This window comes from Lutjanus erythropterus, chromosome 21, assembly GCF_056507025.1.
Source record: "Lutjanus erythropterus isolate fLutEry1 chromosome 21, fLutEry1.hap2, whole genome shotgun sequence".
Lineage (NCBI taxonomy): Eukaryota > Metazoa > Chordata > Actinopteri > Lutjaniformes > Lutjanidae > Lutjanus > Lutjanus erythropterus.
In genome coordinates this window covers 14,992,800-15,017,376 of record NC_139337.1, presented here as the reverse complement: position 1 = coordinate 15,017,376, position 24,577 = coordinate 14,992,800, and the positions used below count along the sequence as shown (strand labels likewise).

At 39.7% G+C, this 24,577-nt stretch overlaps 1 protein-coding gene across 2 annotated transcripts in view; it reads right to left on the bottom strand.

The window, feature by feature from the left end:
* The window catches only part of cntnap2a (contactin associated protein 2a), a 421,874-nt gene that overhangs the window by 131,063 nt on the left and 266,234 nt on the right, over positions 1 to 24,577 (bottom strand). For both annotated transcript variants that reach the window (XM_084710438.1, XM_084710437.1), the window contains exons 11-15: positions 20,434 to 20,596; positions 14,011 to 14,117; positions 9,806 to 9,925; positions 8,218 to 8,333; positions 6,517 to 6,601 (exon numbers count right to left, since the gene is read on the bottom strand). In XM_084710438.1, the coding sequence (XP_084566564.1) occupies positions 6,517 to 6,601; positions 8,218 to 8,333; positions 9,806 to 9,925; positions 14,011 to 14,117; positions 20,434 to 20,596 (591 nt within the window). The remainder of the gene's footprint in view (positions 1 to 6,516; positions 6,602 to 8,217; positions 8,334 to 9,805; positions 9,926 to 14,010; positions 14,118 to 20,433; positions 20,597 to 24,577) is intronic.

Genomic DNA, 24,577 nt, shown 5'->3' with positions numbered 1-24,577 from the left:
TAAAAGCAGTAAGTTGATTTAATATTGACATATAATTCCTGAAATATACTTCCACATCCTCATACTGTACTTATCTCTCATTTATCTGTATTTTTAACTACACTCAGTTTAATTACCTGAACCCCACGAAAAAATAAATATTAAAATTAAAATAGTCTGTTTTGCACTGGAAAAATAAAAGGCATTATTTATGTGTTCCCAAATAACATATTCAGATGCATGGTGAAGGTGCATCTCTAATTGGAATCTGCTTTCTTGATCTTTATACCACTGAAAATCCCAGCGCATCTCATACAGCTGTGGCTGGGTTTATATGGAAGTCACTTCAAATGCCCAGTGCATCTCTTTCAGCTGCCAGTGGGTGCCTTGCACATCTGTCTGAGTCTCTGAGGGGTGTGACAAAACAACCAGTTGTCTGCAGCCCACTGTTTTTATTGGTTCATTGGTTCATGCATTGGTTTTTGAAGTGAAAAACTAATGTGGGAGCTTGTTGTGTGGTGAGGAAATATGAACACGTGAATACATTAAATTTGGATTCATGATGACAGGCAGTGATGCTGATCTGAAAGCTGTTTTTTTTGTCATTTTAGGTTTTCTCTCTCATTTATTTGGGAAGATGGTGTTCTGATATTCTTTAACAAACAAAAGTTGGCTTAAGTTACGGAAGGTTGAGAACCTCTGTGTCAGAAAATGATACGTGTGTTTTTAATCTATGCCTGCATCTGCAGAAGGGCATGTTTGTTCATGCCTTGTACCATTGGTGGTTTACAAGTTGTTTTCGCTGAAAGGAATGTTGCTAAATCATTAGTGAAGGGTGCTAATTCTCCTCTAAAAGCTGTGATTCTAACGCTGATGGAAAGAGTGCTCAACAGATTGAGTGAAGAGACAGGGCAGAGAGATGGGGTTAGAAGGAAGGAGCTTTAAAAAGGAAGGAAGAAAATAGTGTGAGGTAAAATTGGAGGTTATAAATGGGAGATGGAAGACTTGAAATTGTAAATGGGATGAGAGGGTAAACAAAGACAGAGTAGGGGAGGTAAGTGTGGAGTAAGAAGAGAGAATAGACGGGTAGAAATTGATAAATGTGGATGCAGGAGATGATGAGGAGCAGTGGAGAGAGGAAGACATGAGATGGAAGAAGGAGGGGTGGAAGAAAAAGGAAATAGTTGTGTCTTTGTGTGTGTTGCTATACGCCTTAGAAACAAGCTCTCCCATTATTTTATCCACCCAATGCTGGACAGCTCTGTGTGTGTGTGTGTGTGTGTGTGTGTGTGTGTGTGTGTGTGTGTGTGTGTGTGTGTGTGTGTGTGTGTGTGCGTGCATGTGTATTTGCAGGACAGAAAAAGGAAAAAAAAAAGGACAGAATACGTGAAAGAGGTGAGGAAGGAGTCAGACAATTAGGACAATTACTGCCCAAGTTCCAAATTAGGGGTGTCACTGGTGGCAGAATATAATTCCCATTTAACGGTTCGTTTAGCTCTAAAATGCCAGCCCTAGTGTAATAGATGAGATCTGTATGGAAAAAAAAAGAGGAAGTGGAAGAGTAGCGAGTGTGTGTGTGTGTGTGTGTGTGTGTGTGTGTGTGTGTGTGTGTGTGTGTGTGTGTGTGTGTGTGCGTCTGTGGTTCCCAGTGAAAATGCTGTTGACAGTGTAATTTGATGAAAGCTGACAGCTAATTTATGAAGCATATTTTTGGGTAAATGATTTTTCCCGGTCCTACTTTCTCAGTCATTCTAGACTGGTAATTGGATTTCCCTAACTTGCAAGGTAGTGAATTAGAAGTAAACTAGTTAATGAAGGACTGACTGACGGACTGCGTGGATGTGTGTGTGAGGGGTGTTTGTGTGTGCGTGTGTGTGTGTGTGTTCTCCCTACAGAATTTCAAGCTTGAGTCTAAAAAGGAGAATAATAATAAAGCGTGTGGATTTGTGGGTATACACTCCCAGGAATAAGGGTTCTTGCTGAAGGGCTGAGGTTCTACTCAGAAGAAACGTTTTTTTTGAAGACATGTCTCATCAAGGGTTCTTTGCATAACTTAAAGGGTTCTCAGTAGATCCCCCTGAGTGGGTTCTTGTTGGCAACCTTTGAGAGTGGAAAGGTTCCCAGCTGCAAGAATGCCATGTTCAATCAGGTGTATGATGGTCTCAAGCCATCTGACAAATCTTGTTCCACCAAGAACCCTGTCTGTTTGGACAAATCTTTCACAGATGGTTCTAGGTATAACCCTTTATGTTGGGCTCTGGGAAAACTCTCTGAGAGGGTTCCAGGTAGAACATTCACATATGGTTTTAGTAGGAAGAAAAAACAGTTCTCCTGTGGGGACAAGAAGAGCCCTGTATGGTTCTAGTCAGCACCATTATTTCTAAACACACACACACTATGTTTGTAGGTGTAGGTGCCATCTCTTAGTGCAGTGGAGGTTAATGGCGAAGTTTCAGTCAGCTGCACTAATACCCAACTAATACTAAGCACCTTACTTCATTCCTACTCAGTCAATCAAGGGCCATGGACACACACACACACACACACACACACACACACACACACACACACACACACACACACACACACACACACACACACACACACACACACATACACACACACACAGGCATACATCTAACAAACCCGTAATCCTCCCTCCCTCCCTCACCCTCTTTCTAGCGTTTCTCACTCACTCTAATTGCCAGGAGTGTCTTGTCTTTATGAAGCTCTCCCTAAGGTGGGTCTTTGTGTTCATGCATCTAGAAGTGTGTGTATTGTGTGTGTCTGTGTGTGTTGGCCAGAGGAAACAGAGGAAAATGACAGAAAACAGTTCTGACAATGACAGCAAGCTTGTTATTCTCATAGTGAAAAAAAAAACCCAGCACTATGAATAATACGATGCACAGGCACACACGCACACAGACACACACACACACACACACACACACACACACACACACACACACACACACACACACACACACACACACACACACACACACGTCTTCCTCAAACAAGATATTAGACTAAATACCAAGCTTTGACACAGACTGAGCAAAACAAGAGTAAAAACACAGCTGCAAGCCCTCCTCTCTTCTGTTCTGTACTGCATAAAAACTATTCAAAACCGTGTTGAAACTCCACTAAACCCAACCATGACGCAAATCAAACGTATCTAATCCAGGGCAAACCTCACACAACTCAACCATTTCACAAGCCAGCCTAACTAATCCAAACCAAACTGACACAAAACCCTACCAGGCCCTGCTCAAGTACATTATAGCCAAACAGACAAGAGTCCAAACAAATCTAATGCAAATGAATGTAATCCAAGTTAATCTACTCAGAATGAGCCCAGCCAGGCCACAACTCATCTCCAACAGTCTGCTTCACTAGTTCCAGTGCTGGGTAAAGACTGAATGAAGGCAACAGTTCAAACACACAGATGGGTGACAAATTAAAGGGAGAAACTAGCATAAGGTATCTTAGTAAGGTGTGGCACCACAAAAAGCCACCAGAACAGTTTTAAAGCTACTGGGCATTAAGACAAATTTTCCTGATGACACATACTGTGAAAGATTCGTAAACATGAAAAATCAGCATAGAAAGTTGCACTGAAATATCAACAAGGAAGGAAAGAGTATACTTTTAATTAGTTAAATTAATTACTGTCAGGGTGTAAAAAAAATAAGCATTTGTTTGATTAACACTGACACATAATAATGTTTATAGAATAAAATGCATCAAACTCTGAGAGCCTTAAATAGCATAAATGAGTGACAGGCAATAAAATAAAATGCTAAATAAAATTAAATGTTCGGAAAATAAGTTATGAGTAAGTAAATAAACATTTATCCAGTAACACTGAAACATATCAGCAGAACTTTAGAAGGTTGGCGTGTCGGCTAGTGTTTCTCCCATTTACCATGAAGCTTACATAAATAGAAGAGAGCCTTTCCTGTTTGAATCAGTTTACTTGTAGCTTCTGCTTTCTCAGTGTGTGCTTCCACCGATTTCTCAAGGGGGCAAATGTCTCTTGAGAAATCCTAGCCCTGATCTTTTTCAACTCATCCAGCTCAACTGTGAAGGCCTTTGTCTTCAAGTCAACAGCTTGTTGCTCTGTCTTTTTCTTCTCTTTACCCAGGAAAACACGGCACTTCTGCCTCGCTCCTGTTGCTTAAAGTTGCAGGTCTTTGGTGATCACTGATTTTTCTATGCCCTCCTCAACAAAGAATTCTCCTGATCCTGCACGGTCAATTCTTTGTTGATAGAAATTCCTCCCTCAACACTGACCTGTCCATGAAATAGGGCATGTAGAATCTTCACCACCACCACCACCACTGGAAATGATGGTTTTGTCCCCACCTGGCACCTGTTTCCACTTTTTGTAGCCTGAAAAGCAACTGAGTCACAAAACTTCCCATAAAATTGTCGTCTTGTAAGGTCCCAGCGACATCGTTTAGGAGGCCATTACTATAGGATGTTCCTTCTAGATCTCCAAACTACATTCCCTTCATGTTTGCAGAACCTTTAGTGATATCACAGGAAATTTGGACCAGACTATAATCTAATGTTCCTTTTTTTTGGTCCTCTTGAGGTCTTTCCATTACTTTCCCAGAGCTTACCTGGTTGAAATTCTTGTATAACTAAGTTGCAATTGAGTTGCATGGTGTAAAGGCCCCCTACTTGAAACTCGAAACTCAGCAGCAACAGTTTGCAAAACTAGTTCCATGCAACAGCCAATCAAAATGTTGATAATATGTCACATGATTACATCTAACATTCATAATTGCAGCAACGTTTCACCATGTAAAGCCAGCCTTAGGGGACCTAAAAATTGGTATCTTGAAATTTATAAATCTCTCATAAAATTCTTCTAAATTCTTTTATTTTGCACAGTGTTAAATGTTGCTGTAGTAGTCATAGGCAAATAGAATATAGCATTTCTCTTAATACTGCTGGACTTTACTAATATTCCCTAAGCATGCCTCAAACCATGCTTGAAGTAACACTCAGTTCTTTAATTATTTGATTTTCCTGAGAGAAATGTTAATTTCCATTCCATCTTTCTTCACACTTTGGCACCTTTAGCTTTGTCCAGTTTGTACCACAGAGAAAAGGGGCTGCATGTGTTGGTCTGCTTGACACATGGTGTGGAAGGGAGCATTTCTCTTGCAATGCTCTTAAATATCCCCATTTTTGCAGTGAGGATATCAGCACAGCAAATCTTCAACTCCTCAAATGACTTCACCCTTGGATGAGGAAGTTAACCTTTTTCTACCATCTTGACATAGAGTTTGACAAGCGGACAAAGCAGCAATACTCTTTCTGACACACCGACGTTCTCAATCCACTGGTGTTTTTGAACCTGAAGCATGCATCCAGTTCCTGTCACAAAAACCTTGCGACAAGCAAGGCAATCCCAGGACAGCCAGTGGAGGATAGAGAGTCTGTGTTAGAGTCTGTGTTCAACCGTGACTAGAAAAAGCTGGCTTGTGTCTTCACTTAAGTTGCAGGAATACTGTGAATTAGTGCCTGGATTACTTTTGCAGTTAAGGCTTTGTGTTTGGACACAGTGTGTACGTTTGCTTGACAGTCAGTGTCTTCATGTTGGTACCCGGGGTGAAAAAGCACATATTTTCTGTAGATATTTGAAACTTTTCATAAAAGTTCTCAGTCAAGTCCCAAATCAAAATCAATATTGTCAAATGTTTTTTTTTAATTACATTGTACAGTGTTATATGTTACCTATAGACGGTATGCATGTGATGTCATAGTAGGCTATGTCACTGCAGTCCGGTAACATTTGCTTTTAGCTTGGATGCCACGTAAACACAAAAAACACATCTAAAATGGGAAAGAGCTCTTATGTGACTGACTTTACAAATAGATTAAACAAGTAATAAGAGCTCTTTTTACAAATTACCAAAAGCTAAAGAAAAGAGAAGCGAATCTATTTTCGTGTGCGGTTGCCATTTTGTGTCAGGTATGTCGGATTTTTGGGTAAAATCATACTTTACGTTACGTACTGTATTGACCTCAACTGGACAGATTGCTTTAGCTAACTTGGAGGCTGTTTACTGGGAGCTCAGTTGGTCTGGGAAGAGTCAGCTAATAGGAACACTCTCCCTCCTTGCGTTACATCCATGGACCTTTAGCTGCATGGTGGGGGAGGGTAACATACAACACGATTGGCTAATGGTAAATCAAGGCCCTCCCCAGCTGCTGAGACCAATAAGCACTCTTCTAGCCTGTTCTTGGAAAAGTATTTTACCAAATGTTTCCATGTCTGAAAAAAACATTTTTCAAATCCAACAGTGTTTCCAGGATTTTTCATGACTGTACAAACCCCGTTTAATTTGCCTCCTCTCTGTAGTATCTCCAGACAGCAGGAGATGGGGAGAGTGTAATGTTGTTAATATTAATTTCCCGTCAAATTCTGACTATGTGACAAAAAGAACATCCTCCCTGTGCCAGCGCTGTGTACTCGTGTTTAAGTCAGTGTTGAATAAAGATGCCATCCTCAGCCTTTACCTGGAGTGTTGAGCAGTCTGGACATGCGACAGCTGTAGGCGATTTGCTGCTCACAGTTTTCTGCACTGGTGGTGATGGCTGTCACCTGGAAACACAAGCAAGGATATGTATTTTCATTTTATCTTATTCAAACCAGACAGGTTCATTCCATGTAAAAGCAAATTATTGAGCAAAAAACTGGAGCAAATTGCACTGTAGTGTTTTAATTTAGCTTACCGTGTTTTAGAGAAGCTCAAAATGGAACAAGTGATCCATACAAATTAGGAAGGAACATAATTACAGGAAGGATATGTAACTCACACCCTGTCACCCTGTCATGGAAAACAGCCATCTTGTGCACAGTGAAGGTACAAAAAAAAACTGCTGTCACTCCTCATTGGAGGGTTGAAACCTCTGAAGTTTACACACACTTTTGCTTTTGGCTGAGAGTGGCAGCTGCAATCTATAACCACTCACCAGAAAGATCTGTATGTAGCCAAACCACAGCAGACAAGATGTGGAGACGTGAGGTGAAACACTTGTTAGATTATCATTCTGCATTTAAGACTGAATCAGCAGCGGGCTGTAGTGTTAAATTACACCGTTTCTCATTACCAGCAGTAGAGCAGGGATACGCAACTTGCTTTGCCTGGCAAGGGGCCAGTTAGTAAACCAAAAATTCTAATCTTTATCAGATAACGCAGATGCTCATAACTCATCTTTCTTTGAAATTATTTAATTATTACATTAAATCCAAATCAAACCTGGTCAGACTGCCAATTCCTGTTCACCAGGATGTGGAAAAAATAGCACTAAAAATTAACACGAAGAGGCAAATTATTTGTAAGACATAGTTTTATACCTGGTTCGCCTTTTATTCATGCAGTTGTCAAATATTCACACATGAATGTTTCTAGTGTCCTTTGTGGAGCTCTGTGACTGACTTGTAGGAGTCTATTACAGGGTGATTCTTTCTGGTGAGTTCCTAGCGAGAAAAACAAAGGAGTTTTTGATCCGCAAACAACCGTGAAGGCGGCCTGACATAGTAGGAAACGTTGGCCCTGTGTAGCAGGCAGAAGTGCAGAAGAAAACAGCTACACAATTCAACCAACAACCGTGTTGGAAACTGGTCTTGTTGAGGACAGTGCATGGCACTCCATGTTAGACCTGCCCTCAAGTCCAGGATATCATCATTTTAAACAAAATATCCTCAACAATAATATAAATGCAACACTTTTCATGAGTTCTCAAGCTTTTCCTGTGCACACAAAAAAAAAATCAAGACAATCCATCTACCTGATGGGTGTGGCATATAGAGAGGTTAATTAAACAACATGATTATTGCATAGGTGTGCAAGTCTTAAATTTTATTTTCACTGTACTATTCGCAAAAATTGAAGATATGCCATCAAAAATCCTTGTGCTCTTTGTATGCCACATGAAGATGGAGATGTGGAGTCCACTTAGCATGGAACTAAGATGGCTAGAAGTCAAATACATGAAAATGTTTTTTTCACCTCATAATATATGCCTATTTAATAACACACTTATTCCATTGATTTTCATCTAAAATACATGGCATTTACTCTGTGGAAAGTAGTACATGATGCACTATTTATTATTTTCAGTTGAAGCAAATAAAATCTAAAATGCAAATGTTACACTAACCAACACAACAGTCTTTATGAATGATGCATGCTAATGTGTGCATGTGTGTCTCACCTGATCCATAGAGGCACTGTAGTTAACCTGTAAAACAGTGCGTCTCTCTCTACTCGAACCAGTCACTGTGGTTTTGGGTGGCAGGTTGTTCATAACTGTTGTCCACACTTTGTCCTCTGCACACACAATCATGTTAAACACGTTAGCATGTTAATAATTATCAAAACATGATCTGGGTTGAATACTCTTTTCTGATTGGCCAGCACACATAGTTCGGCTCAGGTTTCAAATTTCAGTTTCATCCACTACCAAACTTTCAACCACACCATTTCTTAACTGAAGGTGATGCGAAGTGAGTGAGAGTGACTGAACAGCTGATTGCTTCAGTTTTCCTGAATGAGGATGTGTGTCAGCAAACAGGCTGAGTGACGTGTGGCTTGCTAGACAAAAACTACTTCAGTCAAAAGGGAGGATGAGAGACTAATTAATGAGAAAAAGCAGTACTTTTTATATGAACATTGCTCATATATGTGGACAGTTGTTTCCTCGCATCACATCAAGTTTGGAAGTGGTGTTATTGTTCTAGTGCAGCAAGCCAGATGAGTTTGGTTCTAAACAGGGCTGGAATTATTCCATGTCATGACAATGTTAAGATGTTGCTTGAAAACTTTCACCAAAATTGTGAATGCTTTCATTTCATATTGTTGGCAATTGACCATGGTGTAAGCAGGATAATCAGCTTGTAAGTATGTGTTAAATAGTTTGAAGGCGTGATGCAGAGGCAGAGAACAAACCGATGAGAAGTGGATGGTGGTTGCCTCTGCGAAGTTACGACTTGTTGACTTATTCAACTGCAAGAGTAAAACCAGTTGGTGGAAAAATATTGGTTTGAGGAAATTTACAAAGATTGCACACATTTGCACAAACAGTAGATTCACCCGCTTGCTGATATACTGTATCAACACACACACACACACACAGAAAAGTGTAGTTTAGCTGTCATGGCAGTGGAGTTCTTTCTATGTAATCTAAGTTACAGCTATGAGACTCCAGGGTTTAATAGACACTTCTGTGCTGTTATAGCATGAGCCAGTCACTCAGACATCTCCCTGTTCATTCACACTGTCAGTCAGGGAATGTGTGTGTGTGTGGATTTCAGGTCTGTGAGGTGTGTGTGTTGCAGAAAGAGAAACTCTTAACATTTCTGAGGTGTGTGTGAGTGTGCTATTCAGCGTGACTAAGGGGCTAGCCAGCGGAGTGCAGTGACATTTCATTAAAAGTCTCGCCTTTGCTCTGCCTGCGTGCTCCGCTGTTCCAGACTATCTACTTATTCCGCTCTCGCTGTGTGTGTATGTGTGTACGTGGAGTTGGTATGTGTGTGTGTGTGTGTCACTTACATGGTTGGAGCACTCTTAGGTGTGCATAACAGGTTCGATTCATGTTAGTGGTGTGTGTGTGTGCGTGTATCTGTGTGTGTGTCTGCTCCTTCAGAGTTAAATGTCAGTAGCTGTGACCATGTTGCCATGGAAACCCCAGGTATAGCAGGTTTAGAGTGCTGAGGAGGGCTGGAGTTTCCTTCCTTCACAGGTCACTGGGGCCACGCAGGGTGGAGAAGTGTGCACACAGAACAGTGATCCCATACACACACCTGTCATGTTGCAGTTGACTTTGAAGGGGCCAAGGGGTCCGCTGCCGTCAGGATCGATCCAGTAGGGGTCAGAGGACCTACCCAGGTGCTTATAGGCCTCACATGATGGCTCATAGATAGCTGGTGGTGCAGCAGTGGCAAAGAGAAAGAAAGGAAAAAATGAACAGTTGGTGGAGAAGGAAATAACTGAAATGTCCAAAGCCACTATAAGGCCATAACGCTCTTTAAATCAGACCGAACACAAACTAAGATTAAAAAAACAGAACTAAACAGACTAACAAACTAAAAAAGAACAAAAAAACTACTAACTAAAACAGACTAAACACACCAGACCAAACAGGAAAAGGTTTATTTGGTTCAGAATAATTATTCTAAGCAGACTCTGATTAAAAATTCTATTATCAAAGGGACAGCTGAAATCATCTGAAGCGGGGTTGTATGAGGTGCTTATCTAGAGTTGGCTGGCATGGCCCCCAGTTTGAAGAAGCAGAGACGAGCACCAGCAGTGAAACTAAGCAATGTACTGCTGTGGACATATTCAGCCACAAAGGTAAAAATGAATATCAGTGTCTTATATATTTTTATTTTACATATTTTATATTTTATGTAAGCCAAGTATTGCTCTCTCCAAACCAACCGAACTCCATGAAATCAGTTATTTTCCCTCACAGACCATGGGAATTGCTGGTCTGACGGCAGTTCATTACATAGCTTCTGTGCCAGTACTCCTCTCTGCTTCTCCAAACTGGGTGTGTGCTCAACAGCATCACTGTAGCTAATACACTAACTATTCTGCTGGTAAACGTTATGATAAAAATCGATCTATGACACCTACAAGGACTTTGGTCTTGTGTAATGTTTAACAGTGAAACGGTACACTTATTTTACATCATGAGATATACTGATATTGGAAAATGTCCATATTTTGTGACAATGATTTCCAACAGCACTGGAGAAAAATGATGCAAAGGTTGGTCTGGGGGTGGTAAGAGTGTTAAGGCCATGTTTTATCTAAAATCCTCTGGTAAACACAGTTTTCGGAGATTTGCACGGCAGTCAGTCACATTTTCTGTCCTGTGGGTGACACTGAAGAAGAGGTCATTACAGTAAGCCACTTGCAGCAATTTTTGTATATCTCTGGTAGGCTTAGGAGGTCATGGTAAGTCATGATATTATACTATTACCATACGCTGCCCACAGTATGACAATAAAGATGATACACTTCCCCAAAGATAGCCTGCATCTGTTTCTCTCTCTGTGTTTCCCTGCTTGCATTCCATATCCACACTTAAATACATTTGTTATATCATGGACCAAAGATTAATTAAGTTGTAGAATGGATCTAAAATAGCACATCAGTGTCTATGGTTTTCTTTTTTCCCTGCTTCCAGAAGGCAATTTCATGTGGTTGCCAGTCTCGATTCAGAGCCTGTCAAGAAGTGGTGTCTTGTCCCACACACTCTAGCAATCTATCTGACAACATATTGATGTTATGTTTGTGTTGATCTACACACCGACAGACAGAGAGGGGAGGAGAGGAAGAATTACACTTCAAAGAGCAATGCGAAAGTGTGGCTTGGAGTGAAACTTTCTTGATTGATGACTGTTCCCAGGCTTAACACAGAGTTAAAAAAAAAAAAAAAAACATTTCTGCTTTTTTTTCCTCTCTCTCTTAGTTTGGTCAGTCTTAGCTCTTTATTATGGGGTTTCCATGTCTCTTTTCTCTAATCTTTCTTCTCTCTTTCATTACATTCTCTGACTACTTGATTATTGCTATTTGCTATTTTATATTCCTCTGTTTAAAAGAGGTTATTGATTCAGTTGTTTGCTGAGAGGACATGCTCTTCACCGAAACAGGGAAGAACTAACCCTGCTGAACTATCTCACAACTGTTGAGGCACCACTTCTGGTTCAAAGCCACTGGTCAAAGGCTCTAAAGTGGAAGTTGAGTAACCAGTATTTTTTCATATTTTTCACTGCTTCACAGTGTGGGGCAAAACAGAATGATTCAGAGGGCAACAGAGAAAGTTAAAGAGCTTGCACTTGAGGAAATGTCTGTATAAAAAAGGCATGTTTGGTCAATTCACGTCCAGAGAGAAATGCCATAAAATATCCAGCTAAAAGCAGCAAATACTGCGTAACACCTATGTTTCAATGTAACCCTCACCAGAATTGACGTACATTCAAATAATGGACATGAACATAAATCCAAAATTAAATCCTATAAGGGAAGATTATAGCTATAGCAACCGACACAAGTTTATCATGTCAAATCATGTATTGTTGATTGTTCAGATTTTAATACGTGAGAAAGACTACTGGGAAGCAACAGAATGATATCAAAAACATTAAAGCCATTTTCATATTGAGAAGTTTCTTCTTTAATTCAGTGACAACCCACCCTTCAGGTAACACGGCATGATCAGCACTTAGTTTTCCTGTTTCTCTGCGTTAGTGGGCCTTTTAATTCCACTGCTGACACTGTTAAAATGACAGACTTTCTTTAGGAGTCTCTGAAAACAGGATGTCAAGCTCCAAACTCATTAAGTTCTTCTTTTTTACTCTTTGATGCCAGTTCCATGAATGAACACTTCCTGACATACGGGGAAGGAAGCGCAGCCTTATATGGTATTATCGGGGCGTTAATTACAGTTATCTGAAGTTAAGAGTGTTTGCTGAATGTGATGTGGCATGTTTGTACGAGCCCTTCATACAAAAAGAGAAATTGAGGATAAGAATACAAAAATGTTCTTGCATGAGTCCCAATGTTTAAACTTTGTGGATTTCACCATTCTGAGTATCAAGAGGAAAACCAATATTGAATGGCTGTGACCTTTGGAATGGCATTAAAAACCCACATAATAGTATAAAGGATACTACATGGGCTTGTGAACACTTAGGAAAACCTTTGTCAGTAAACACAGTTTGTCTGTGTATCTCTGTGTATCTACAAATACAAGTAAAGACTCTACTATGCAAAGTGAAAGCCATATATCAACAACAAGAAATGGTGTGGATTTCCCGAGGCTCCGGGCTAAAGAGGAACAGGACCATCCACATTATTACCAGCGCTAACTTCAAAAACTAACATCTGTCATGGTATGGGGGTGTGTTAGTGTCCATGGCACGGCTAACTGTCACATCTATGAAGGCCCCGTTACTGCTGAAAGGTATAGACAGGTTGTGGAGCAACATAGGCTGCCATCCAGACGGCTCTCTCAGAGAGTTCCCTGCTTATTTCAGCAAAACAATGCCAGCATGGTTTTGTAGTAAAAGACTTCAGGTACAAGGCTGGCTTTTTGAAAATCTCCAATTAACCACTGACCATTTCCAGTGGGCCAACTGTTCGAACTGCAGGAAAAACATTATTCATCCAATCTCCCTGCCCACGTTTTCCTGGCTGGTTCCCAGATTCAATCCCTGACTTTCCACTCCCAAACCAAAGTCTCTAGGTTTCTGCTGTGGCTCCAGCTATCTCTTATTAGTGAATTAGTCCTTCATTGATATCAATAAACACATAGACAGAGACATATGTGATATATGTGATGTGCCATTTGTTTTTTTTCAACCTTTTTTAAGTAATATTTCTGCGTTTTTATTGCCTATGCTTTATTTCCTTTCTGATGCTATTTAAACTCCTCTGTCCCTCTGCGATGCTTTATCACAAACAATGTCTTTTTCATTCCCTTTATTTTTCTATTAAGTTTTCTCACACTTCAGTTATATTACATCTGTTGTTTTAGGTTGAACATACACAATATTGCCAAAACATTTCTCTCTCATCCTCTGTTAAAAGAGAACAATATTTGTGGCATATGGGAGGAGGGATGGCCTTCTCAAATATTTAAGCCTTTAAAAAAAAAAAAAACCCTCTTCGGCTTTTTCTCTCTTTCTAACTCTGTTCTCTTTGTGTGCTGACGCTTTTGGTTGAGTTGCTGCTTCTCAGACCAGAACAAAACACACAACACAGTCAGTAAAGGCTGGCCTCAGAACACTTCAAAAGTTCATCTGTCCCTCTGCTGAGGATTGTGGCTTTGGAAGGAGAAACAGCTTAATCACTCAAAGGCGAACAGAGGAAGGCCAAATCAAACAAATGCACAAGGAACAAAACACACTGGTGTTTAAATGAGGGGAAAAACAGATGGCCAAGAACACACAACTGTGCACACACACACACACACACACACACACAGTCATATACTTACAAGTGTGGCAGGTGGCTCCAGTGTATCCTGTACCATCACAGGTACAGCTGAAACTGTCCCACGTCTGTTTACACCGGCCGCCGTGTTCACAGTGATTAGGCATACACCTGGGGAAAGAATGAAAGACAAAGAGTTTAAACATTTACAAGACATGTAAAAAGGACACATATTGCATATTTTAACAGTAATAACATCTCACAAACTGCTAAACATCTATCCCATGTATGATTCATTTGGATATTCTTAATTATACAAGAAATAACTTTAACCATCACTGTCTCTAATGTTTAATTTATTCTGCGTTGAAGGGATACTTTGGATTATTTGACGTAGGATTGCATGAGGTACTCATTGACAGTCAGTGTAGTAGCTACAGCAGATACTAGTCTTCACACCTCCAGTCTGTAGAAGCAGAGAGGGGCACCGACACAGTAGCTAAGCAATGAACTGCTGTGAACAGGGTCAGCAAAAAACATATTCACATAAATCAATAACCACCGTTATATAGGGCAAATATTACTCTCCAAACATACAAAACTCCATAAGCAAAATCAGTTATTTTACCTTGCAGAGCACAGGAGTACTGTGCTGCTTCCTCTGTCTGTTTGTTTGTGTGATCATGTGACTTTGTGAATCCAAACTGTCTTTTTAAAACACCGAAGTCAGACAATAACACAAACATACAGATCGAGGCAGGAGTAGACCAGCAGCTCCTGTGCTCTGCAAGGAAAAAATGACTGATTTAGCCTATGGAGTTTGGTTGGTCTGGAAAGAGTGATTTTAGTTTAGAGTATTAGTTGTGTATAACAGTGAATATATTTTACATATAGTGCACACTTAAAATTATATATTTTTTTAGGGGACTGGATTGACAGATTGGATCAGAATATGCTGATAAAGAATAGACACATTTTGTGAGAAACAATAGTCCAGTTGGATTCAGCAGAAACTGCCCCAAAGTGCAAGGAATTACATTTATACAGAAAGTGAAGCGATACTCATCATAAAGGGTCTGATATACATGTTAATTGAACCTTGAACACGTTGAGCTTTGCTTTTAAAGTCCCTTTAGCTCGCAGGTCCTTCTCTCTACTGCAATATACTACTCAGTCTATCTGGAATGATGCAGAAAGGCACCAAATTCAGGTAGAAAATAAGACATTTAACAGTACAAGACTAGCAGTAGGATCTAAACCTTGTGAAAATGCTTGTACCAAACAGTGAGTGAGGTATCTGAATGCACCCCCACCACCTTTAGCTGTCATGACAGAACCTGTTGAAACTCAGATAGTCTTTGTCCACATTCAAAAAGATGGTGCCTTCAGACACCATTTTCAGAGTGGATCAATCAACCAATCTTAAAACACTGAAGAAGAAGAAGAAGAAGAAGAAGAAGAAGAAGAAGAAGAAGAAGCATCACAGAGGATACCACAATTTTGTGTTTTTTAAGTAAAAATGGAGGAAAAGTTTCATTGTTACAGCTCAGTATCCACATTTCAAAACTTGGACTTGGACAGCGTTGTACAAGTTAAGTGTTACGTGCCCAGTGTGAATATAGCATTAAGCAAAGAGCAGTTAAGACATCACTGTTTTTCTTGTTAAAATTTGAATACCAGCTCAAATCTCAAATACTTCAAAGTTCTGTGATCTGTCTGCAGGCCTTTTGGGGATGGATCCTGAGGCACTGCAGTCTCAGAGCTGGGTTTTTTCCCGCACACATGTGCTCATGCACGAGTTATGTGATTAAAATATCTGAGTCTGCTTATTTGAATGAATCAAAGTGATGTTAAGAGGAAAGCCAGCTGGAGGAAAAACAAACATTGACTCATAAGAGCTGCAGGGGTTCTTTAAAATGCTGAGTTCTTCTTTAGTCATGTAGGCAGTTAAGCAGCAGAGATGTTCAGTCTCTGGAGGGAGACAAGATGATCACTGTTGTCATACTTCCAGTAACTATGAAGCTGACATGCAGCAATGTATATGAATGAGACAGATGTAGCTACTGTAGAAAAATACAGGTAGAAAAATTACATTTGCAAATTGCAAGGATATCTTGGCTCTGACTGTTTTGACTGGTGAAGATAAAGATGCTTTTGAGTGACACTATGCCATTTTTTTTTAGCACTGACACTGCTAAACAAGGCTGCTGCTGGCCATTTGGATTCCCTAAATGTAATTGCTTCATGGTGCCCCCCCAAAAATTGAGAGTTCAGTCTTCTGAGGCAATGATGTATATCTTGTATTGCCTATAATGGTCTAATGATGCGACACACTTGAAGTCAGTTAAGGTTGGAAAGGTGCTGAGAGAACATATAAAGATTAAATGGTGCATGATATTCATGTTTTTTTTGTATTAATCTGAATGTCCAGGTTAACTTATATCTGTACATATTAAGAATGATGATTGCTGATCTCAAAATAATGAGTAAGAATTTCAAAATGACAATTAGGTGTCTGCAAATAATGATTTGGCATTTCAAACCATTCAGTTAGTATCTCAAAGTAATGACTTGGTATGCAAGTCTTTTCTTTGAGAAAGTCGACTAAGTCATTATTCAATATTTTGAAATGCTAATTCATCATTTTAGATGCTGAGTCATTGTGTTGAGGTTGTTCATTATTTTGTGAGACTGAGTTATCATTTTGTGAAAGTTTCTAATCATAATGGCTAACAGGATCTTTTTTTTTTTCATCATACTGGCGGAAATGGGCTTCCACAAAATACAAGCATTTGAAAACAAATGTAGTTTGGATCTGTCTGTTTCAGAGGCTTTGGTCTGCAGTGTAGTTCATATACTTCACTGACACACCACAGAATTATAGAGAAACAATAAGCTTCATGATTAAAGAGAGTTTTTACATCACGCTGACACTTCTGCCCATCCTCATTGGCTGTATTTCTTTTCCTCACCCTGAGCTTTCTGTCTCACTCTGCTGTGAGAACCATACTTCACGTGTCCATTAGGCTGCCCTACGCACTGGATGCAACTCTTCCAACGTGCTATTCCTTGAAAAAGAAAGTCGAATAAGCTTCTGATCCACGGATGTCACAATGTTTTGTAGCTCTGTCAGCCTGTAATGCAGATAAAGTGGCATTGTGCATTCACAATGGGCTGCGATTGATGAACACAAAAGACATTATGCTTAGCAAGCACAAATGAACGGAAGCACTGAAGTACACTGACTATATATGTTCTGGGCTTTGCATCGGAAAAAAGAAAAATCTATGAAGAGAATGGGGCACCTCAAGAGTGTGTGCGTATGCTTTTATGTATCAATGCATGTGTCTTTATAGCATGGCAGTGACTTTGTATAATACGGGAATATGCATGCACACAGTCCTGTGTGTGTCAGCATGAGAGTGGGTCTGTGGCGAAGTGTGTGTGTGTGTGTGTGTATGTGTGTGCTTTGCTTCTTCCACCATCTCAACCTAAACAGAATCCCACAGTGGAACGGCATTGATCAAAAGGAGGTCAGACAGGGCTATTGAACTCCCTTCAAAGACATTCTGATTAGTTAGATGGTAACACTGCACCCATTCATCTTCCATGGCAGAACAGGGCCCACCTCAAGCACTGCAGGGCTGATACACAACATCTAAAGTAATAGAGAGGGGCAATACTGCAAGCAGCAAGGATAGAAGACTGTTGTAGACATCTCAGGACCTTCACATAAGGTAGATCTAAAATGTGACCACAGTCAGCCTGTTGCTAGCAACTATCAGCAGCGCTAATGCTCCGCAATCTGCAATAATAATAATTTCATACTACATTACCTCACACTAGCACGGCATATGCAAAACAAATGATAACAGAAGGCTGCCAGTAATTCCGTAAATTAAACACAGGCATGAAAAGTTATCTAAAAGAGAGAGCTTCATCAAAATGTAAATCTGAAAAACATCTGTGTAAGGCCATATCTGAAATAAAACTTGAAAGCAGATCTTTTTAATCATTTTCCACCTGGAAAAAACAAAGTTTGAGAAAGGTGAGTGGATAATTTTGAAACCTCTAATTGCAAACTGGAAAACAAAGGGTTTTACTTTTATTTTTATTTATTATTTAACATATGAGGCTGTAATCAATACTTTTATACTAACACCGAATCACATGAATATTTCCCTAAGAAGTATTTTAGCCACTTTTACTTCATTTATTTGTTTTGGTTTTCCAGGCTACAACTTTAGTGTTTTGGTTCAACTCTCACTGCTCAACATTGTTTTTGGCCACAACAGGAAGCTGTTTTCAGCAAGAAAGCTCTAAAAACTCACTGAGCAGAAGAAGTAAATGACCAGAAGGTGAAATTCAGCGGCTAAACAGCCAGATATTTCTGTCAGGAGTTAGTGAAAACCGAACACAGAGCTGAAAAGAGAGTGAATATTGGACATGCATTCATCAGTCGGACAGAAACACAACTACGAATAAATGTTAATACTGTTCTGTTTCTGCTGAATCTGGAAAGTCAAATACATTAACTAAAATTGGCCTAATAATTCTTTTCTTCTCTATTAGGCAGAGCTTCAGTTCAATCTAAATGGAAGAACGTAACCCCTCCATCACACAGCCAATGGATGAAAGGTGTGACGCACAACATCAGGCTGGAAAAACTCAGATACACCCTCAACAGCTCCCATTCATAACCTGTGTGAACATTTACCCAGGTTTAAACCCTCTACAGGTGCTCTGTCCTATGTTGAATGCACAATGATGAACATGTTTGCTTGTTTTTTTTTTGTGATCTGTTCCGAGTATTCTTTCTATTTTATATATTTGTATCTTGAGATCATAGCCTATGTTAAAGGGATAGTTCACACAAAAAAATGAAAATTCAGTCCTTATCTGCTCACCCTCATGCTGATTGAGGGTCAGATTTAGTTTTTTAGTCCACAAACACTGCTGGAGTTTCACCGGAGAACAGAATTGTGGAATCTCCCAAACAATGGAAATGTATGGTGACCGACCTACGATCAGCATGAGGGTAAATAGATAAAGACTGAATTGTTATTTTTGGGTCAACTATCCCTCATGCTAATGTCTTTTTTGATAAATGGAAAAAATCTCTACAAATGAAGTGTAAAAAAGAGTGACAATATATCAGCTTTGTTCTCACAGCTTGGTTTTGCTGCCCTGAGTGGCAAAAAAAGAAAATAAAATCAGTTATTGAAGGTTCAATAACTGTTAAAAGTTCTTCCATATAAGGTTGTCAAAAGTATCAATAATTTTTGTAATAATAATTTTACTGAATGTAACTTGGATATCAGAGAGCAGATTGATCAAATTGATCAAATCATAGTTTTACAATAATGAAGTCATCTGACAACAAAAGTAATCAATTCATCTGACCAGATGACAAAATGAAACTTTTAATTGTTTGTTTCTGATTGTTTGTTTAAACTGTTCTAGAAAATGAGTGACAGCACTCAATTTTACACAAACGTGTCTCTGTGAATTCATGGCCTGTGCTGTGGTCCAAGTATCCCAGCAAGTCTATTGAAGTAAGGACAAAATTGAGCTAAATCAAGCAGTGGCAGTTGGTGTCTACTTCTCTGAGCGGGGATATTGATGACGGTAAGTGTTATCGACAAACCTGACCTGAAAACAAATCGCTCAGTTCAGAGAAAACGCTGTTCCAATCAGCACAAGGTCAACTCCTAATTGAAGCTTCCCAGTCTCGTCCATCCTAACGGGGCGATCCGTGTATGTCCTCCGCATAACAGAAAACCACTAAACTCTTATTTAACAAAGGACTAGGCTTAATCCCTGAAGGTTAAACCGGTCTACAAAGTTTAAATGTTCTGCACACAGACATCTGATTCAGCACTCAAACTGAGCTCAAGGCATGGATGATTCCATATATGGCAAATCTGTCCCAATGTGTTTGTCTAGTCTATGACAAGGAAATAAATTGAAATGTCAACAAGTTGTAATGAATGCTTCCAGTGAGCCAACACTGGGACGTGCTGTGCAGAATCTCCAGCTCTGTTATACTTGGCAATGAAAAAGAGAAATGCAAGGCTCATTTTTGATGTTTGATTAAGATCATACAGTGTTTTCCGAGGATGAAACCCACTCTTTTCTTTCTGTTTAAAATGAAAAAAATGTGCTATTCACACACATCCCCCTTACACTGTGAATCCACCCCATCAATTATATCCATTTATCAGTGTGACAGGCACACAATAACCAGCCACACACAAACATATTCTTGTGCAGCTACACATACAACAAGCAGAGGCCCGAGTCATATATCTCTGGATAAGAATTCACAGACTCTGTTTATATGACTCTTTCAATTTAAAACCATTTGATTTATGACACTCATGGCATATTGTTTCAGAGCTTTGCATATGACAGAATGTGTATTTGTGTATTTTCATTTATGAATGATTGAGCGGACATGCACGCATGCAGGAATGATCACTCTTACCTGTCTATGATTGCACACATGTCGAGGCTGACATTCTCAAAAGCCCCCATAGTGCCTTTTTCCACCGCATGTAAATCAGCCGGTTGGTCGTCCACCAAGATCGCCTGCATGCAGCCCTGGAAGGAACGCAGGGAGGGTGGGAACAGCGTCTGAAGAAAATAACCTGCAACCAACAAAAGAAACAAAAGCACAAAATAAACTTCGTTAAATATTATTTCACTATTATGAATCAGAGCTGCTGATGAATAAACAAAATATTGAGCACAATTTGAGTGGAAACAAAAAAAAAAGTTTTAACTCAGGCTGTTTAAACAGAGGGAACTTAGGAGAGCCAACATGAATGAAAAAAGATGTTAAATTTAACAGTGTGTTTATTCAAACAACAAACCACTCCACAGTATTTAGAGTATCTTACCTAACTTGACTAATATAAAGGAATGAGTTACAATTTTCATTTCAGGGCGTGAATGCAGTACTCTGTAACAATACATGTACACTGCTGTGACTGGTGAGGTTTTTGGCCCGTCCCTTTAACAGCAGACTTAACTATGAAGGAGACAATAACATAATTTATAACTCAGAAATCGTAACGTTTGAAATACCTTAGCTCTTACATTAATAGATGTTTTAAACAGCAGCCATTTTGACACAAAACAGTATCACCGTTGTTACCAGCGACACTAATTAAGCTTTTGTTCCATTCAGGACAAATAGATTCAGGGTGGTCAGTGTGTTTACTCACAGGAAAGTCTCTGCTAATTAGTAACACTGGCAACACCCGTGTTTACCTTACTATTTCTTATCAATATGGCTGCAATGAAGAAGATCTATTGACATCTTGTTCTTGCATTCTGTCATGCAATATTGTTAAGGCTTGTATATTCCTGATAGTTCATTTGAATGAATGAAATCCTTCTTTTTCATGCAAGAAGTCATGTATGAATACTTCATATTCCCTTAACTAGTGTATACACAGCAGTTTGTGTTGTGTGAAGTGAAGGAGTGTGGAAAAACAGCAATAAACCAGGAGAGATGGATGCTTTCAGCACATGATTAAAAAAAAAAAAACATCATGAAAAGAGGATCTTTTCTAGAAGCAGACTTAACAACGACATCATCCTTGACGAAGAACAATGTACCTGGCTGCTGCCTGGTTATTGTCACTTTTTAAAGCCATGAACCTTCATCAGTCCTTTCATTTTAGAGCTTATCCACAAGGCCCATTAGCCTTAATACCAGTGCTAAGGCCGCAGTAGACTAGAGGACATATAGGCTTTACTATATGCAGTGCCTTTATGAGATACAAGAGTCAATGGCCCGTCCAGAGGTAGCACTGGGCCTTGACTGAAACGGGGACAAGGCTAGGACAAAACTGTTGTGTATGGTGTGTGTGTGCATGCTAAATCTTTTGCACAAATGCAAGTCCATGGATATATGGTGGATCGTGTGTATTCTACATGAACAGATCTGTCTTCATGCAACTGTGTACAGTGTATGTGTGTACATATACAGGCGTTATTACAGTCTACATGCACTGTCAGATATAGGAGATGAGAGCTTGGAATTCAATCTTTGCCACAAGCACACAGGTCACTCATAAAACACTGCCACCCAATGACATCTCCATCATCGTGATGTTATAAGCTGTCACACTCTCCGGCATGCCTATTAGCCTCAAGGCCAAAGCATCAAAAAGCCTTATTATGGAGGGCATATTCACTGCGCGTGTGTGTGTGTGCACCAACATAATTGTAGTTTATGTGGCTGACTGACACGCCAGTAAAGAAAGCAGCAGGAAAGTAAAATGTGTGTGCCTCTGTGTGTATGTGTTTGTGTTGGATCCGTCCTTTTTCCTCACATCTTCTGATTCTCATTTCCTCCCCCAAAAGTTTCTCCTGTCATCCTTGCCATCTGCCTCTTCTCCTGCCACACCTGTCTGCTGTCTTTCCAGAGGAGCGTGAGACAGACAGAGAAAAGGAGAGGGGGAGAGATGGAAAGGCAGAAGAGAGATGGGAAGCGAAGCAGACTGCAGCTGGCTGGCAGCAGTTTGTGTCCTGTGGATAGCATATGAATGCAAAGGAAACGCAGCCTTCCTGACAGTTTGGCAGAACGAACGGAGCAATTCATGGAACGATGGATGGGTGGATGGATGTAGGCTGTGAAAGATAACAGGGGGTTGGTTGCTCTGTTATTCTATCGAAACCACCAACGGGGTGTTTACCCAATTTAACTACACCAAAATATCTTGCTTGTTTGTTGGGTGTCACCTGTTTTAGCATGTGTACTGCTCATTTTGTATGCAGAGAATTCTTAAGACATGCAACTGAAAATGCAAAATTCTACAAAAGCTGGTATGTTCCACCTGATAAATAAACTGGATTGAAAGTTCATCACCATAGGTTCATCACCGGTGCCAAAACGCACCAGAAAGACACTCCACCACATTTTTCCTCCAAGTGATGAATTAGAATATTTGTCTTTTCTTTAGTCTGGTTGAGACTGATATATACCTTATATAAAATACATATATTTTCAGTGGTTGAAGATCCAGTCGTCACTAAAGTGTATGAAATGCAAGAGAGCCAATAAAATAAATGGAATGGACATGGTTGTAATATTAACATTAAGGTGTGTCAGCTGACTCACAACATCAACTCACACATTTCATATACATTTAACATATAAGAAAACACTCCACCTTAAAAGTTGCAGGTAGCTGTGGTAGCCTTTGAGTGGCATGGTGAATTAAATTTTCTCCAGTCATGTTTTTCTCCCCTCTATAGCCAGCTAATGTTAACTAGTAAACATGAAAATTCAGCAAAACATTCTTTAATTCATGTCTATTGAACTTTGTCAGCTTGTGCTGCAGCATCATTGCCACTATTTTTTTTTTTTATATTTATTTTAACCTACCTTACTTTTATTTCTATTCTATTAGGCACTGTTTTTATACACTTTATTACACTGTTTATATTCTTATGTTACTCTAATTTTTGAGCAATATCTGGCACAAGAACTTATCTTATCTTATCTTATCTTAATGTTAATACATCATCAATAGTTTATTTTGCACTCCTTCCTATGAATATTTTCATTTCAGGCATATTTTATTTCATGTTTTTCAAAAATGCATCACTGTATCATTCTGAATGCTGTAATGCAGCTGCTTCAAACAGAGGAAGATACAGACAAGATTAATGAGTTCAACAGAGACGAGTGCCTGGCAAACAGAGCATAGATGTGGTTATACATCTGTACATCCTCAAGCCATCACACAAATCCATACTTTAAATCCAAGCTACAAGGGTCTGACCACATTTTATTTAGTTAGTTAGTTATTTCCTGAATGCAACGATGCTGTGTGGTTTAATTCGTAGTATAAAAAAAAAAACCCTATCTCCCATAACCCCTTAGGATCTGGAACAGCAGCAATAATCCCCTGCAGGCTTGCTGGCACTCTATCACAGCCCCCCTGTTGTGCCCAAAGAGCTTCTCTTACAATACACACAGGAAGACCAGCACCAGCTCTCTACAAGCTGAACACCATGTGACTGGAACCGCTGGCTCTCAGGCAACACAACACTTGTTTCCACGTCCCAACACATTCAAGGGGATGTATCTGCTTTCACATGAGGTAGGCTGGAAATCAGCCAAAATGCTCAGACATAAGAATTAAACAAATATTCTGAGGATGCAACTCAACAACATATTCAGAAGAGACGGAAATGGTTGCCAAAAACAATATGTAGATTCTCATAAAATCCCCAAAAAAGTGGTTATCTATTGAACACCTGCTGATTTTTCTCCCTGAGCCATTTCCCTTAACTGTAGAGACTCCGCAAACGGCTGCAACACACTTACAGCACCTTATAGAGCAGCTTCAAACAAACCAGGCGTGCATGTGTGTCAGTCATGACTGCAAACGTGTCAAGGACAGGATGTACCCATACTGAGAAATGTGCACATAAACAAGAGTGTTACGCACATGCACTGAAAGACACAACACACACGTACAGACGGCATGGGCTGCTCTTTGATAAATGTGGGCATCACAGTCTCATGTCTAATTCATCACAGGCTTTAAGATGAAGAAGAAGAGGTGACAGTAAGTGGAAGCGCAGCTACTGGCGTGCTATATATTACA